Source organism: Solenopsis invicta, chromosome 13 (genome assembly GCF_016802725.1).
Source record: "Solenopsis invicta isolate M01_SB chromosome 13, UNIL_Sinv_3.0, whole genome shotgun sequence".
Classification (NCBI taxonomy): Eukaryota; Metazoa; Arthropoda; class Insecta; order Hymenoptera; family Formicidae; genus Solenopsis; species Solenopsis invicta.
Window position 1 is genome coordinate 7,172,637 of NC_052676.1, and position 18,738 is coordinate 7,191,374.

Below are 18,738 nucleotides of genomic sequence, written 5' to 3' on the forward strand. Positions count from 1 at the left end.
TTCAATTTATTAATTTGATTTTTTTTTAACACACATATATTAAAATAACGAAATGTTTTAATTAGATTACCAGCAAACTACATTACTGAGCAAAAAATTGTTATATATTCAATTTCTAATATATTAACACATCTACAGTACCACAGCATGACAGAACAGTAATAATCTTCGCTGTCAATAGTGCGTGACAAACGTCGCTCAGGTTGCAAGAATTGCAACTTTCTAATTACAACTTGGGTGATTAGCCTGGGCAACGTAGAACACGGTTGCGATAATCGAATCCGTTGCAAGTTGCAATCTGCCCAACATGGCCCGGAAATGACGTTAGCCATCTTACCGGCTACTTTCAACTTTCAGAAAGCGACCGCGACTAATTCTTTGAATATAATGTATTAAGTGTACATAATCGGCACACAGCTGTTATTAACCATTTAAAACATACGAGCAATAAATTTATATAAATTGTCCACATAAAAGCCATGAAAAGTCAAAAACTATAAATCTTTGAATTTTGAATTAATTTTACCAATATTGGTTGTAATAGATCAACCATTTTGCTAGTCTAGAATTTTGCTAATCGTTTGTTAGTTTGGGAAAGATAAATGACCAGATTTATATATTATATACATATTTCATTTAACTTGATACGTAACGCGAGAAAAAAGAAATTTAGGCCTCCTATAATTAATTACACTTTTAATCTGGTATCGAAAGGGTTAAGGGATCGGTGGTGTAGAGATTGTACGATGATGCTAGGACAACGCTGGCACATCGACTGAAACTCGTCAAAGACTCTCAAGACTTAAAAATTGATGGGGTGCCGTTTCCTGGACAGGACTACCCACTTTACGCCCGACAGGTCAACCGGTAGATAATAGGATCGACCCCTCCTCTGAAGGAGAAGTGGTGAAGTTGTCAGGGAAAAGGGATGACACTTCGGCCGAGCTCATGTCAATGGTGCAGCGCACCCTCCTTTGATCCTACCGATAAACCGACGAAAGATTTTCGTGTTGTTGTTTCCATGGTAATCTGATTATGGAATGAGCCCTCAATCTCCATATGGCTCTTGGAAATTACGAAAAAGTTATTGATTTCCATAATTCACAACTTGATATTACTTATCAGGAAATTGTCTTAGAATATCTTTATCTTCACGTCATGTATAAATCAATGCGAATCCTTCATTCCTTATTATTTATCAATCCATATAGAAATTATCAAGTTATCACATAACTATTATTGCCCTGACATGGAAGTAACTTTTTCCTATTTTGCAGGATATATCGTATATTTCATTTACGTGGATTATTCACGTATTATTTACGTTATATTTATATAAACTTTTTTTCAAACATATAATATATAAAAAAAAATTATAAAGTTAAAAGATAATAAAGTTATAAGGTTGTTAATATACATATCTGACTTTAGTATTAGATAATAAAGCAAAAATATATAATATTATAAATTTTTATGGAATATAATTCTGTTTCTGATGTGTAAAATTTAAATCTTCGATAATCCATAAATTATTGTTTACGTAGATGATATGTAAAACATAATTTACATTATTGTATAATAGAGGTAGTATTGTGGGCTATAGGTGTTATGTGCTTGTATTATCTCAGTGGTTAAGTGAATTCTAATAATTACTTATGAAATTATTTGTTTCGTCAACTGCCATTATGTAATGACACTAATATGCCAATACATAATAAGCGACATTTGTTATAAGGTACATTTACTTTTGAGCATTTCAAAATTTTTCCCAGTTAGATTTTAACATTTAATTACACATTCTCTCTTCCTCATTCTTTATAAACTTGAGCATATTATTTTACGAATGTATAGACACTCGAATGTTTTTCTTTTATTTTTTAACTTTTGTCGTCAATTCATTACGCAAGATCGCTAAATTTTTATAAATAATATTCAATATAATAAATGTACCATAACTTTGAATCTATAATCTATTGAAGAACAGTTTGATGAATATAATTAAAAATAGTGTTCAGTCTTTAATTTACAATTATGATTATTAACAAAGTTATTGTATGAAATGTAAACTATAATACCACTTTCCTCTCTACATGTACGGTAGATTATTTGTATTTGTATTTTATACATATACGTCCAACGCTGCTGTCTGTGATATTTGCGAGGTATAAAAAATAGGACTTTGATACATCATATGTATTCGTGCATCACTTAATATAAGTACGTTTTTTTAACGTTCTTTTTATCATCGTTTCTTGTAAAGTCAACGATTTCAGAATTCAAGAAAGAACCTATATAGGAAAAAGGGAGAGAAAAAGAAAAGAAAACAAAGAAGACATGAAAGAGTGTCATTCTTTTTCTCTTTCTCATTCCCCCCCCCTCCCCCGTCACTCTCTCGGGCCACTTTAAACGTCTTTATGAGTTTCGGCTGTTAACACGACCGTCGAAGTAGGCACGGCCTTTTTTCAGTGCCTGATTTCCTCGTATCTGTGGGATCTCTCAGGTGGCTAAGCGTTTATCCATGGAAGACTGATGAAGCTATGATCGTCCGGTTTAGTGGATCCGAATAAGCACCGCTGTTCGTAGACTATTATACCACAAGGAAGATTTGTCTTGGTCAGTTGACTTCGGCGATTTTTCCGGCGTGAGAAAAGTTACTTCAAAGATAACCCTTACGGAAAATGAATATTGAGATCTTAATACTAAATTGGCCAATACTTTTTTTTGTCAATACGTAATATTGGTGAATACGCAGTATTAGTATTGACTAATACTCATGAGTATTGGTGAATACTAATACTGAGTACCAATATTATGTATTGGCAAGAAAAGTATTGGCCAATCTAGTGTTAAGATCTTCCCGTACAGCATGTAATATTGCAATATAACAACAATATTGTTGTAACATCACAATATCGCTGTAATATTACTGTGATATTGTAATATTGTCGCAATATTGTTGCAACATTACGTGCTGTGCGGGTCAATACTCATTTTCCGTAAGGGAAGTGCGAGCGTAGATTAAGTTTTCTTCCTTTCTGAAGAATCCTCTTAAGCCCAATTTTTCATTATCTAGTTAACTTATGGTTAAACTTAACTAGAAGTTTTAGCCAATAAGTTTCACCTGTGCATCATCATGAATGAAGCTCATTGGGTAAAACATCAGGTAAAATTTAACCATCAGTTAATCAGGTAATGAAAAACCGAGCCTTAGAGTATTTTCACATATATACAAATCTCCACAGAACTTTAGCATCAAAAAGTATATTCTCTTCTCGCAAATTTAAACGTTTGCAATTATTCACTAGAGGCTAGTGAAGTAAAATTGGAACGTATTTCTGAGTCTTCCAAAGCCTGTCCGACATTTTAGCTCTTATCAGTCGAATCATTTTACGTCATTTTTAAATCATTTTAATGATACCACAGTGGAACATTTGAGTTAAATAAATAAGCTCTAACGTCGGATGCTGTGGGCTGTGGCCAGAAATAATTAAACGCTATCGATGCAATAACACTGCAATAATAATAAATAAATAATTGCAGATTGGTGGCTTGCATTAATTACGATAAAATAATTAATCTGACGCGAATAATACGGCTGAATTATTCAATGCGATTAGATAAACGAGAAAAGGAAGATCAGAAAGATGGAAGACGGAAGATAGAAATATATAATTATAAACGTTACTCGCGCATAGGAGCGAATCGTAAAATACTATTACTGCATAGTATTGGAGTAAATAATTAAGTGCTAGGAGCGCGCGCGCGGTAGTTAACGATCACCTCGCGCGATGTTCGCGCCCTTACGTTACAGAATTATTTCCGAGTTGAGGGGGAGGAAAGGGGGGGAGGACGAGACTGACAGGCGGCGATGGTTAAGGAGGGTTTAAGGGGGTTCCGGGACAATGCGAATCTGTAATTATAAGCGCGCCGGTCTTGTGCTTTCGCTCCTTTTTTTTCATGTAAAATCTCTTGCAGCCCCGTATTATCGCCTTAAATCAACAAAGCCGCTCCTCCGATTCGAAGGTGGTTCGGCGAAGGCACGGCGCTCGGTAAGGGACGGGGATGTGGCAGAGGGGGAAGGAAGGTTTAAGGTCGGGAGGGAGAGGAAAGGCGACCTGCAGCTACGGCTGGGCAACGAGAGAAGGAGAGAGAGGGACTTTAATAACAGGTCTCGCTTAATAACCCACGTCCCGCACACGGCCCAAACTGAATGTCATTGCAGTAGATTCGATCACGTGACTCGGCACTGTTCATACGACAAGGAGGCGTAGCGATCGACGCGGCGGACTCCAGAGTGATATATTACGGAACCAGAAGATATTCGCCGATTTCCGATCGATTTAGTGATTGTGTCGAATTCATTCGTCAAAACATTGATGGTTTATACAAATTTCTATATGTATGCTACAAAAGTTACATATGTGCACAATAGCTAGCAAAAAAAATTCCCCGACTTGAAGTTTTCATTATATTTTATAAAGATATCGAAGCTATTTTTAGATGTTATTCAGAAATACACAGCCTACGTATTCTAACGAGAAGACTTAATTGTAAAAAATGTAAAATAAATTATTATAAAAACCAATTTTTTTTTAAACCATATGTTACATTAATTTTATCTTTCTTATATTCAAAAACATAAAAGAGTCTTCTCACTTTTGAGTTTCAAAAAATGTATCACTTTTAGCAGTTTTTATTATAATAATTTAAACTGACAGAAAGAGAGAAAGATAAAAGACAGCAAAAAGATTTTCATTAACGTATAAATTGTTTGAAATTATTTTTAAATGCCTCTTTTCTAAAATATTTTTTTAATTGTTGTCATGATAACCAATCTAGTTTTAATCTGATTGACTCAAAATTTTTAGAAGATATTTAACTCTGCTGGTCTGTTCAGGTCTATTTGATCCGAAATGATGTGAGCGTTTTGGCCTTTAATGACTTTGTTTTAACTTTTGATTAAGAAAGTTTGTGATTAAGAAAGTTTTTAAGATATAAAGCAATGTCAAGGCCAAAGAAAGGTCAAAACGCTCACTTGTTACATAAAAATGTTACAGAAAAACAAAAATCATTTCGGGTCAAATAAATTCAAGACTAGCAGTTAAAATATTTTTTTCTTTTGTACGACTCACAATTAAAGAAAAATTTCAACCTCTCTTTAATAACAAAAATCTTTTAAAAGAGCGAAAAAAAATCAAATTTTTGCAAAACTTTACAATTTCTACAAAAAACAATTTTTTAACTTAATTTCTAAAGTATTTTTTTATACAGATTTGCAAATAACTGTCAAAAATATTTTTTCTAATCTTTAAAAAAATTTTATAATAAATATTTAAACATCTAAGAATAAACTTCTTAAACTCCAAGTTATAATTTTTATAATTTCTTAAAAAAAATTTAATAAAGAATACAAAAACGAAAATATCTCTTAACTCAATAAAAAATAATTATTTAAAAATACGTTATTGATATTTAATTAGGCTACCATGAGTTTCAATCACAGCGTTACATTTATTTTGCATATAGTGTTTGCTGGAATACATATATATAAAATAAATAAAAAATTTTATTAAAAATGAACACATTTTATTTCTTATTTCACAAGAGGAAATGTGTTCAACAGGGGCGTATTCAATATCAGCGCAACCGATGCAACACGACGTATTGATGGATTCCGCCCCAAGTCGTGGTGACCGTTGATGAATTTTTATAACTTCTTAATTGGTTTAAATTTGGCAAAAATTGCCAAGAAATTTATTCGAACTAGTTCGAAGAAGTGTTTATAAAAAATTTGTGAATAAAATATCATTAAAAAAACTCTGACTAATTACCTTGAATTAATAATAAAATGCCCGGGTTCTTTCATCTTTGTCACAAAAGTGTAAGTGAAAGTGTAAGAACGCCACAGATTTAATGCTAGTGGCGTCATCTGACATTAAATACTGTAAACTTCATGGTTTTCATTATCGGTAATTTATCAAATATCGAATAAATATAGAAATGTTGATTAAATATCATTTGCACTTTTTCAATTCTGTAATAATAGTACGAACTTTGCAATCGATTAAATCGAGTTATTAATATAAAACAAATTTGAAATATTGTAAGGATTCTATCCTTGCGTATGCGTTTTCAGGGTGCGCTCACATGGGATGGGGAATTGCGAAACATTCGTGATTGATAGAGCCTTCATTCCGTCGATTCCGCTCCGCTAAAGTGTATTTTTCTATATGTCCCATTGAGTGGAAATTGCAGAATGCGCAATTAGCGCTGATCAATCGCAAGAGCCTTCCCGTAGATCACTTATATGAAATCTACCGGAATAGTGTTTGTCATTGGCTTGCATTGATTGCACATTTACCAGTTTCGCTCTATGGGACATAGAAAACAAATTGATGATCGGAAATCACAAACACATACCCTATATAACACATTTTTAATATTAAATAATATTCTTGAAATATTAGATTTAATATCAAAAAATATTATATTCTCGGAATATTATTTTAATATTATTTTAATTTTTAATAATATTTGTATAATATTCTAAAAATATTGTAGCTCTTATAGGGTACAGGAACGCCGACATACCAATTTTGATTTACATTTTCGCTCTTGCTTCAAAAAGACAGATAGATACATATGCAACTCGATATGCAACATAACAACACGGTTATTTATCTGCCATTGCAGCAATAAAATCTGATAAATTATTTATTGTTATTTGCGGACTTTAAAAAAAATTAAAACAAAATTATATAGCGCATTTGATCAACAAAGATTGCGTCAGAATTGAGATTGCAAAATTGTATATTCTGTATACAATTGCAAAAAAAAAGAGAAAATCGCAATCCTTCTGTAGAATAAAAGTACGCGTAAAAAAACTTGGATAGGATAGATTTTACAAGAAAATCGAAAAGAAGAAGAGAAGAAAAAGCCTGTAAATGGCCATGTCCACAATTTAGCTGATATGTATGTACATACGTTTATTAGAAAAAGAAAAGAGTAACTGATACTTTTTTTATTGAAGGATAAAAGTGGGGCCTGGCAATAGAGTAACTGATACGATTTTTCGAGACGCCATACGCCCTCTCTACAATGTGAACATACACTACGATGCCAATGTATATACATACAGTCGGTCAATACCTCGGAAAGCATGTCAATTGCGTCTGTTGGCACACCTGGCGAAGGGATGAGTGCCGAGCGCGCGTACACAAACTTTAAATTTTTTCTATTCTAACGGCTTACGCGAGATTTATTGAGTCGCAATTTATATGAGAACGAGACATAAATACTGAAATATGGGGGCGAATAAACAGTAGATACTCGTACAAATAAATTGACTCACCGTTCGCCGCTGGTCGCTCCGTCCAGCTCCGTCTCGTAGTCTCAGCCGCCGCTTTCGAAGATCCAAGATCCTCCTTCTCTCGATTCATACTTGGCACAAACGCGCGACACTTGGTTCGTTTTCGGCACTCCCGGTACTCACGCTCGTCGAAAATTTGAGATACGGGGCAACGGAGAAGACGCGATTGAACGCGCAACACGACTTTGTGCCATCCCGACCGATCATTGTCGTCTGAGCGACACGAAGAATCCAAGATTCTCCTCACGACGATTCGTCTTGATTCATACTTGACACAAACGTGCGAGCTTTCGTTTTCAAAACTCTGGAAATCCTTCTGGTGCTCACGCGTGTCGGAAACTCGGAATAAAAGGCAACGGAGAAGTTGCGAAACACGATTGAACGCGACACGACTTCGCACCATGCATTCGACACGATGGATGTTGGTACGAAGACCGACATTTCACTTTCGGCAGTCCACGACACTCTCGAAACACTCGCTCGCCTCAAACACTCGGACGGGATGACGAGGATACGAGCTGAAATCGGCAGTGCCAGCAATCGGTCGGTTAGGGAGCACAGCAGTGGCGTGTCGCGGCGCATTTCAACTCGAATCTTTGTCGTCCCTTACACAATTGACTATATGTGTATGTACCTATACATATATATACTTCAGGCACATACTGCGAAGTTTGCGGTTCAAGTTTTCAAGTCCATTGAAGTCCATGCTGATACTGAGTTTTGTTCATTTTGTTTCACATGCATGAATCTTACGTATTTTGTAATAGAATCACAGTGACGATTCATTCGGAAGCGTAGAAATGTTGATGCGGGCGTCCACAATCATTCGTCGACAGGTTCTGTTAAAATCAAACACGTTTTCGCAGGTAAAGTGTCTGTTAGCGGCTTTTTACAGGTTAGGTTATTACTTGGCGGAGCGAGAGATGTAAAGCGAAAAATCTATATTCTAAAGAAAAAAAAAACAAAATTAGTGAACAACTGATTGTCTGGATGACAATCAATTTTGACAAAAAAACACGAATGCATATTAACAATTCTGTGCTAAATATATCCATTTTACTAGGCATGTGATATATATGATATATATTTTTAACTCTGAGATTTTATTTTCACTTGTTTTCTTTATTTTTTACAGAAATATTTTGTGTTTAGAAGATATAGCTAATTAAATCTTAAAATACTATTTTGCTCCAAAAAAATACTTTTTTTTTAGGAAATTGTTACACACAGACATATACATTTAGTCGCTCAAGGAAAGACGATTTTTAGAAGCAATACTTTGTTAGATCTGCATACAAACTGCAGAATTACAGGAATCTCTTTAATTCGCTATGCTAGCACAGATGAAGTATCATCATCAACACCATCGTCCACACCAACATCACCACCAATATCACAGAGCAGTCCATATGATGAGATACCAGGTTTATATTGAAAAAATTTTTTTAAATTAATTCCATACATATAACCAATTTTATCATGTGATTTTGAAAAACCAAATGCACTGTTGTTAATTATAACATTTATATACAATTTTTTTAATAAACATTTTTTGGAGATGTTAAACTGTATGTCAAAGTGATTGAAGAATCTTTTAAATAAAATTAATTTAACTAGTTTTTTTTTAAATAAAAGTTTTCTTTTAACATGTAATTGCTCATGAATAATTATTGTACAACTGAAGAAGACTTAGTATAGTCGAAACGTAATATAATTTCTCGCAAAATTTTCTCCTTTAATTAACAACCTAGTAATTGCTTATAACGCGCGGACTGGTAGTTTTTATTATATTAAATAAAAGTAGTTTTTAAAAATAATGATTTTTTGACTTGAGATGTTAGACTTATGGAAATTGTTTCCATAAGTCATTTAGTCAATCTGTAATTTATTTATCTAGATCCACCAACACCAATACAGGAAATCATAGAAAATATTGTGAAAGTACATCCGAATGGAGAGCCAACGTTTGAGAGCCTAGGACTAGGTGGTTGGTCTCCTTCAGGAATTGTACAGAATTTCTTAGAATTTATGCATATAAATTTAAATATGCCATGGTGGTTGACAATTGTCACAGGTATATGTTCTTTTTTTTTCAACAAAATTTACACTTGTTAATTTAATAATAGTTCTAACATGATTAGCATAAAATAAGTCTAATAATTAATTTTAGCATAAATCTAATTGTTTTGCTTCAGCTACTGTTTGTGCAAGAGCTCTTATATTTCCATTGGTGATAAATTCGCAAAAGAATATGATTAAAGTTACAAATCACATGCCAGTGATACAAGAAATGCATCAGAGATTGACGGAAGCTAGAAATTCTGGCGACCATATGGAAAGTATGTTAGAAAAATTTGCATTAACAAAAACTTGCTGTAAATCAACAGAAAGTATAATTTATTTTTCTCTTTCGAATAGGTGCAAAAGCTGCGACAGAAATGATGCAGTATATGAAAAAGAACAATGTTAGTATGACGAAGAATTTTATGGCACCATTAATTCAGGTATGTAATCCGCATTTATACATGCATATAAAAAGATGATTAAAAAAAAATTATTTCCCGGATTCTAATATTTTAGGCACCAGTATTTATCTCCTTCTTTTTCGCATTGAAAAAAATGGCAAACTTGCCAGTGGAGAGCTTGAAAGAAGGCGGCTTTTTGTGGGTAAAGGATCTCACGGTATATGATCCTTATTATATAATGCCGATAGTTACTAGTGTGACGATGTTTATCACGATTGAACTCGGTACGGATGGTGCCAATATCCACGCAATGGGCATGTTTCGATACGTCTTACGAGCCGTACCGTTTATCGCGTTGCCATTCATGTTACACTTCCCTGGTGTAAGTATAATAATACTGATAATGCTTTTATGATTGATAGGAGAACAATTAAGATTCTTTAATCTTTTCACATAATATAGGAGCATGATCAAATTTTGAGTATAAGTTTACAATTGATATATAAACATTTGTAAATTTTTTGACTGTACAATTTTCTTTAAATAGCTTTCTAAAATAGCTTCAAGTATTTCATGGAAAGAAGAGTTTTAAGTAATTTAATCGCAAACAAAATATAAGAATTAAAAAAAATTATTCATAAGAAAAAATAATATATGAAAAACATTTTTCAATTAAAAAAACATGAAATTTTATTGTATTATTTTTGTGTAAGAGTATAAAATATTCATGAATTGTATATTTTTCTTTATATATAATGTTATAATATTAAAAATAAGATAAAGACGCTTGTTACTACATTTAAATCATTATTGTAAACTATTTTTTTTTTTATTTTTTCTACATCAATATTTATCAGTATTATAAAAAAAATACTTTTAAATAACAAATTAATGCTTTTATCATTGCTTAAATTTTATTCATTGTTTATTATTTTGAAAATGAAAGAATGGCAAAGTTTGTTAAAAGATATATATGAAGGATAAGTTATGTGTATACTCCCTTTCACTTTTGTAAGCTAAAGAATTTTAATGTGAAAATATTTGTACATAAAAAAATATTTAATTTAAACGCAAACAAAAACTGTTTACATATATATTTAAAAATTTATATTTTTTTTTTGTCCTTATTGCATTTCTCTTTGTAGACGATTCTAACATATTGGGTGGCAACAAACACGGTTTCTTTACTGCAAACTGCTTTCTTAAAAATCCCACGTATAAAAAAAGCTCTCAATATGCCTACTCTAATAAAACGCAATGTTCCAGCCGTTACTAACAAGAAAGGTTTTGTCAAAGAAGTCCAAGAATGTGAGTATATTGCATATGTATAGATGGAGATATGTATGAGATGGTGAGATACCATTTTTATAATTTGTGTTGAATTCTTTTACTAATAACTAATAACTATCCTACAATACAATAAAATAAACTATAATAATTTTAAAACTGAAATTCAACTTTTATAAAAACGCAGTGAATACTAATGATTAGTAACCATCCTACAATATCTAAATAAACTATAATAAAACAATTTTAACAACTGTTAATTTCTACCTATAGGGTGATTGATAGAATTCTATAGCTAACAAACTGATGTTGATAAGAATCGTGTCGTATTAATATTTATTTGTGTTATTTAAAAAAAACATTGCATTTCACTACCCCATTTCTTCCTCTATGTGTATGTATGTATGTATGTATGTATGTATGTATGTATGTATGTATGTATGTATGTATGTATGTATGTATGTATGTATGTATATATATATATATATATATATATATATATATTTACACTAAAAATTTACTCAAAATTTTCAGTCTGTTTGATGCATCAGAAAAATATATTAAATTAAATATCTGCATTATATTTGTTTTAGCTTGGACAAACTTGAAGATAACGAAGCAATTATCTGATAGAGAACGAGCAGATACAGTACAGTTTAATAGTGCTGGTAAGGGTCCCATAATAAAGACATTTAAATATGATCCGACGAAACAAAAGCAATCGACAACAGTCCTTACGAAAAGTAGAGAATAATTTATAATTAATGTATACTTGATTACACAATGTACAATAAATCAATTTGTAATTATAGCTATAATAAAACAAGTCTTATTATGTTTATAAAGTCCATATTTAATAATACAAATTAAATTGCTAAACACAATGAATCTTTCAGGTTTTTCTTAATAAAAAATGTATTAACGTGTTACATAGATATAAAAATAATTAAATAATTAATTTGAGACCAAAAACATTCAAAACTGAATAAATAAAAAAGAAAAAATCAATTAGATTTTAAAGATTAAAAAATATACAAGTTTCTTTAGTTAGTATCTTTATTTTTTATAAATCTTTATTTTTTATTTAGAAATATTTTCTCTTATTCTAAAAAAATGTATTAACTATAAAAGGAAGTATTTGGAAGTTCTATTTTCATTTCTTATCACTTATATAGTTTATATATAAACTTTCACTGAAACGACTGTTCCTCCTCTGGACTAAGTGACCTTTCGACACTTTGTTGCGTGACAAAAACACTTTGCGTTTTTGTCGTTAAATTTCCTTGCTAAAAGAAATAAAGTTTTTAATATATTTTATATAATACAAAAAACTAGAATATATTAATAATTTTTAATATTGTTTTTAAGTCGGGTATCCCGTGATTTACTTTTGTGTGCACTTTACACATGTAAAATAGTTTTCAACTTTGTAAAGTTAATTCAGAAAATTATGTATCCTTTAATTCGGTAATTCTGTCAATTTAAGATTCCCTTAATTCAAGTATGTATATTACTCTGATAAATAAATGAAAGAGATTATACCTGTGTCACTGATGTATTAGTATGACTGCTGGCAGCCATACATACTACAACTAACTTCGGTGTAGAACTTTGTACATGTGGTTTCTGTTGAGTGACATTAGTTTGCGCCAGTTTAACTTGTTGCTGTTGTTGTGGTTGCTGTTGTGGTTGTGTTTGTGCCTGCGTCTGCTGCTGCTGCTGCTGTTGCTGCTGCTGTTGCTGGATCGCACTTGTATTGATAGTAGTATTTATGTTGGAGATGGTAGGTGTCTGCGAACGTGATTGCAAGATAACAAATTTCTGTCCACCAGTGGCGGAGGTTCCGGTAGCGCCTCTGCTTGTACCAAGCATGAATGTGCGGCCGGGTTGCTGACCTGAACTCGAACTGCTTACTATAACATAATATGCGATTCTTGTAGTGCGCACCATCATCAGTGGATAATCGAGGATGATCGACTGCTAACCTGTCTGTACGAGTGTTTTTCCTGTGCAATTGGACCCTTGCTGCTGATTCGTGGTGAGTGCCGTAGTTGTAGTTGTGGTCGTTAAAGCAGCTGGTTGTGTACGAGCTTTTGCGACTGCAGTGCACAATGCAGGTCCTATATAGCCATAATCATGTTTGTACTCCTCCACGTAATCTGGTGGCGATCGTATTGTTTTCAAGACTGGTGCAACTGATTTCTAGAAACATTTTACAGATTTTGTTCATATTGCTTTAGCTCGAATAGTTTGATAGAATGCCCTATATTTAGATACATCAAATGCCTTGTATTTTTGAAAGTTGGCTTTACCACAAGCAAAGTCTTGATATGTCCTGCTCCATTTTTGTCCACACTGGAGAGCCCCTGACCTTCGATGCATGATTCAATACGCTCAGAGATGGACTTAATTTTAGGAATAACCAAAGCTTTGATCACTTCTGGTCCTAGTTCACAAAGTCCTTCAATTGCCCCATATAGAGATGCCAATGGTGTCTACAAAAAATAATCTTATAAAACAGTACAAACCTCAGAATTTAAACTGGATATACTATAGTTAGGATTGATTTGATAAGAAAATTAATCTGTGACACTCTTTGATTATGAAATTAATTCTTCTCGGTTTTAATACTTTCCATAATTTACATAGCTTACCTGACTATTTTTCGCCAATGCTTGACTAAACATACGAGTGACTCTAGTTTGCACATTATTCGTAGAGGTGTTGAAGTTTTTACATATTTGCGCCATTAATCGGGAAGCAAAATCACGCAATGCCCAATGATTGTCTACCTCCGGTCTCATGCACAGCTGTCGAGATACTATGCAAGTTGCAACCGACGGTATCAATTCGTGAAGCTAAAAAAATTGAAATATTTATCAAAATAACAATACATAAAGTTTATTAAGGAGGTTCTCCAGTTTTTAAAAGTGGAAGAAAGTTGCATGATTTTTCATTCACATATATCTTATAACAAGAAACTTTTGACATTATCATTTTTTAAAAATAATAAATATCTAATATATATTATTTATTATTTATAAATTAATATAATTTTTCAAAATTCTTTGTTTGTGATTAATATTACTTATAATTCTTCTTCCTGAAGAACTATGTTATTTTAGAGACTATTATTTAAAGAAAACTATTTAAAAGATATAAAATTCAAGAATGTCTTTGTATTAATCATAAACTTATTCTCAAAATTTCATCATGTTCTTGTTATATGCAAAGATTAAACCACTTCCTTTACATTTAAAAAAGATAAAAACTCAATTTACATATTTCTCTAAGTAAAGACTCGGGTTATCGAGTAGGGCTTTGACCATCCGCATGAGGTAGATGAGTAGTGCAAGATGATTCTGCACTACGTTGACTCGTACACCCTCCGCAATAAAGGTGCACATACGTGCCAACATCTCGTGTAAACCCGGATCCGCCGAGAGCGATTGAAGAGCCTCGGCTCTACGAGCTTCGTCGGATCCGACGCATGCTTCCGTTATCTCTTTGTAGTACAATTGCTGTTCCACGCTGAGTTCATGCGTTGCGAGTTGCTTAACGTGAACAGTTTCAACATTCCGTAACTTCTGACTTTTGCCACCGCCACCTGGTTTACCAACGCCGATATTTTGATTCTTGCTGGATAGCTTGGTTGTTGGATCAACACTCTCCAATTTCTGGACTTCTGTTAAACATTAACATAGTAATAACGTAAAATTAAGTTACTATCGAAAAGTGCGTCCAATTTTTTTAAAGGATAAAATTAAAGGATTCCTACGAGAAACCAAAAAAGTTTTTTTAATCTAGGTTATGACACCAAATTTCATTCTTTATCAAGAGTGTTACAACCTGATTAAAACAGAAAGTAAGAACTATAAATATAAATAGGTAGTAAATATAAATATAAAATTTATAATTTTATTAACATAACATTTTCGCAAGAATCAAACAAGAAATTTTTTGATATATTTTTTTAATGAGTTCTTAAAATATTAATCAAAATATAAAACTTTATTTCTATACCTATACATCCGAAAAATTATCGTTATTCATATAAAAATTTATATTTATATAAAGAGAAATATAATAAAAGAATGTTTTTGTTAACAGGAATTTATAAAATTTGTAAATAAAAAGTGAGAAATTATTGCTTTATATTTTCAATAATATTTCTTTTTTTATCAGTATCAATTTTGTAAAAAAAAATAAATATATTACAGAATAAATAGTAAATATAAAATTTTCACAAGAAACCAAATGAGTCTGAAGGTTTCTTTTCTTTTAAACAAATCCTCAAAAAATATTAAACTTTGTTTTTGTACTTATTGTATGCTCCAAGAAAAATTATCATCTTTATACAATAAAAGATTTAAAAAGTTTCTTCATTTTTTAAACATTCAACCTTGAGACTTTATTGCTTTAAGAAACCTTTCAACTATATCTTTTCAATTGTAAAAAAACAAGGAATTTAGATAAAACCTTTTGATACTGGCGGTGGATTTTCTGGTATGGTAGGTTGTACTCCATCAATGCATAACCAATGAGCTCGTAACGTAATTTCCAAAGGTAGCTTCGGCCACGACTGTCCACCAGCTGTAGCTACAACCTCGTTAAGATCAATTTCTTTCTCCTCTACAAAATGCAATTCTCTACCGCCACCTGATGCAAAGCGAAATGGTATGTAATCCTTCGCGAAAAATCCATATGTTGGCTCAATGTTCTTTATCTTTAGTGAATGATCTATGTCGTGTGCAGTCATTCGTTGACGTTTTCCATGTCTCATAAATTTTGCAGCATCCTGTAAAAAAGTTGTATAACTGTTTTATAAAATTATATTATTCATAGCATACTATTATAATATACTATTCATAACACTAATTATAACATTAACTATAATATATACTATTTATATAAATCATCATATAAATATTTTTATAAAATTTAATAATAATGTAAAAATTACATATACTATATATATACACATGCATTACATATATTTTGATATTTTACATGTTATTATATTAAGTTGTTACTAAATAATTTATTAAAAAAAAATAACCAAATATAGTAACAAAGATACAATCTATAATAAATTTGAGATTAATTTTCTTTCAGTAAAACTTCAATATATATATATATATATATACAGATTTTTAATCACAGACTCAACAAAATTAAAATTAAAATAATAGAGAAAGTGGTATTATGGATATGTAGTTATTTATAGCCACTCATATTATTCTCCATTATTAAGTGACAATTTTAATAATTTCACATGGAATCATTTGTTTAATATCTACCGATATGTAGTAACGCAAATATGCCAATGCAAAAAGCAGTGTTAGAAGGCATTTTTACTTTCAAGCATTTTGAAAGGTACTTGTTAAGGTACATTTTACCATTTAATTACACATAATTTCTCATTCTTTTTAAACTTGATCATATTATCACACAAATGTATATGTATACTCGAGTTTTTTGCTATTTAACTTTTTATTCACCTGTAAATTTGAGCTACGTAAAGTTAAACAATGGGATATTGTTAATGTGGATCCTTATATAACTATTAACATCTCAACAACTTCTTTTTCACAGTTTTCATATCAAAGTAGTTATTTGATAAATTAATTGTATAATAGTTTTAATAACTGTTATTTTATAGTTTTACATTACATGCATTATAGATTTTTAGTACTGCAATCTATATATAGAAGGCTCATGTATGTTAATACATTTGGATATATTCTGCAATATTTTCTCTTTATTTTAAATAAATATATTTATAACAATATATTGTTTCCTTAATTAAAATCAAATTTTTAAATTTATTGTTGGGTTATATTACCTGTTTCTCTTCACATTACATAGTGCCACTACATGTTTATGAATAATACTCAATATGATAAATATGTTATAACTTTGAGTCTAGAATCTATTGAACAGTTTGATGAATATAATTGTTAAGCTTTCAATTTATATTATTATTGTATAAAATACAAATATTACTTTGTTTTCTAATAATAAAGAACTAATGAGTTAAGCTGCATGTAGGTGTTTATATTGTTGACATAACAATGTATTAAAAATAAATATTAATGTTACATAAAACCAAACATTTTGATCATATATTAATGTGATCAATTTGACTACAAATGTTTCAAAGTAATTGTAGTGGCAAGTAAACTATAATCTAGGTTATCTTCAGTAACAAAATATATCAATTAAAAATATTATTAATTAAAATGCATCACTTCCAGTTAAAATACAAAAAAATAGTGTGCTGTATGATAAAACTTATTTACTAACCTGAATAATTTCTTTTAGCCTGTAACTGACATCCTCCGCAAGATCTTTTGCAGCTTCGTCAGGAAAGTTGCCAACGCCAATACTTTCCGCTATCACTTTTATAGACTCTTGGGACAAAGTTGTCCCGTACATAGATTCGTTTTCACTCATTTTGAAATTGTTTTGTAAATAATAGACAAAGCTTTATTTGTTTACTGCACAACTTTCACAGTTTCCTATAAGTATAATGTAATCGTAACATTATGATACAGATAATCTAGCTAAAAAAAAATTGGAAACATAAATAATTGTAAATATTCTGCTCATTTAGACAAAAAGAATTAAAATATAACATTCTTGTACACTTTGTTTGTAAATAAATGTTATAAATAATACATGATAATTATCACCTTTAAAGAATATAAATTATTTGCAAAACAGTAACTAAAACAGATTAAAAACGAAAAATACAAAATAGTAATGATATAGATTAAAAAATATTATTAACCTTTAACACAATTAGAGAATGTGTAAACATTACGATCGCACAATGAAAGAAAAATTATCTCACATTATCTGCAAATGCCCATTGACATGAAATGCAGCGAATCTTTGAAGATTAACATTACAGGAACGGTATTACTTTTAATTCGTTTCTCTGACATAGTGAACACTTAAGTCACAATTATCACAAAGTTACATCAGGTTACATAGTACTACTCCGACCAACTCAAAACTCAGACTGCAAGCTGTTTTTCACAAACAGGTCAGAAACTGCTATATGATATTACACGCGCGTCGCAAGCGGTACGTTGAGCGTCCTGATTGGACATTAGATAAAGAGTCTCAGAAGTCCAATAGTAAAATTATCTTCCAAATATCCCTAGATAACCAAGCCTCTTATTGGTGCATCCAAATGTGCTATTGTGTTGCAATTGATTGGAGATCCAAAGAAGTAATTGGCTGGATCCAAAGGTAAGAACCAATCATCTTTAATTGTTTAGCTACTCAGTGAGCGGTCGCGCATCTGCACCCAATCAGAGATGAACCTGAGAAGCGCCACGCCTTTTTCCTATAAAAGGAAACGATTGTCCGTTCTAATTGGACGATTTCGGTAAGTGGTGACGAACTTGTGTTAAAACACACTGCAGTCGAAAACGCTATTATAATTTTAAAACAAGTTGTATGATTTAAATCTTTGTCTTTAGTAACGTATGTACTACAGTCGTGAGCTCAAAGGTTGCAACACATTTTCTTCGATGGTTTTTGGAATGTAGACTTGTTCATCGAACGGCGAACGTAATTGGTTCTTACTTGTGGATCCAACCAATT

At 31.4% G+C, this 18,738-nt stretch overlaps 2 protein-coding genes across 3 annotated transcripts; one reads left to right on the plus strand and one right to left on the minus strand.

Moving 5' to 3' along the window:
- Nucleotides 1-7,998: 7,998 nt before the first annotated feature.
- LOC105205584 (mitochondrial inner membrane protein OXA1L) lies at nucleotides 7,999-11,962 on the plus strand. The gene is made up of 8 exons (XM_011174981.3): nucleotides 7,999-8,235; nucleotides 8,583-8,793; nucleotides 9,267-9,443; nucleotides 9,565-9,708; nucleotides 9,788-9,873; nucleotides 9,950-10,216; nucleotides 10,980-11,142; nucleotides 11,715-11,962. The coding sequence occupies exons 1-8, from the start codon at nucleotides 8,170-8,172 to the stop codon at nucleotides 11,873-11,875; spliced, it is 1,275 nt and encodes a 424-aa protein (XP_011173283.1). The 5' UTR covers nucleotides 7,999-8,169; the 3' UTR covers nucleotides 11,876-11,962.
- Nucleotides 11,963-12,159: 197 nt separating this feature from the next.
- LOC105205587 (transcription initiation factor TFIID subunit 6) lies at nucleotides 12,160-18,175 on the minus strand. Of its 2 annotated transcripts, none has more exons than XM_026137946.2 (9): nucleotides 17,978-18,175; nucleotides 17,428-17,642; nucleotides 15,601-15,919; nucleotides 14,403-14,806; nucleotides 13,776-13,979; nucleotides 13,434-13,616; nucleotides 13,107-13,323; nucleotides 12,664-13,034; nucleotides 12,160-12,407 (listed from the first exon to the last, which is right to left on the minus strand). In XM_026137946.2, exons 2-9 carry the CDS (start codon nucleotides 17,575-17,577, stop codon nucleotides 12,312-12,314), a joined length of 1,944 nt encoding a protein of 647 aa, XP_025993731.2. In that variant the 5' UTR covers nucleotides 17,578-17,642; nucleotides 17,978-18,175; the 3' UTR covers nucleotides 12,160-12,311. The 2 variants fall into 2 exon arrangements, with proteins under 2 accessions (XP_025993731.2, XP_025993732.2); XM_026137947.2 differs by having other exon boundaries at nucleotides 17,915-18,175.
- Nucleotides 18,176-18,738: the final 563 nt, after the last annotated feature.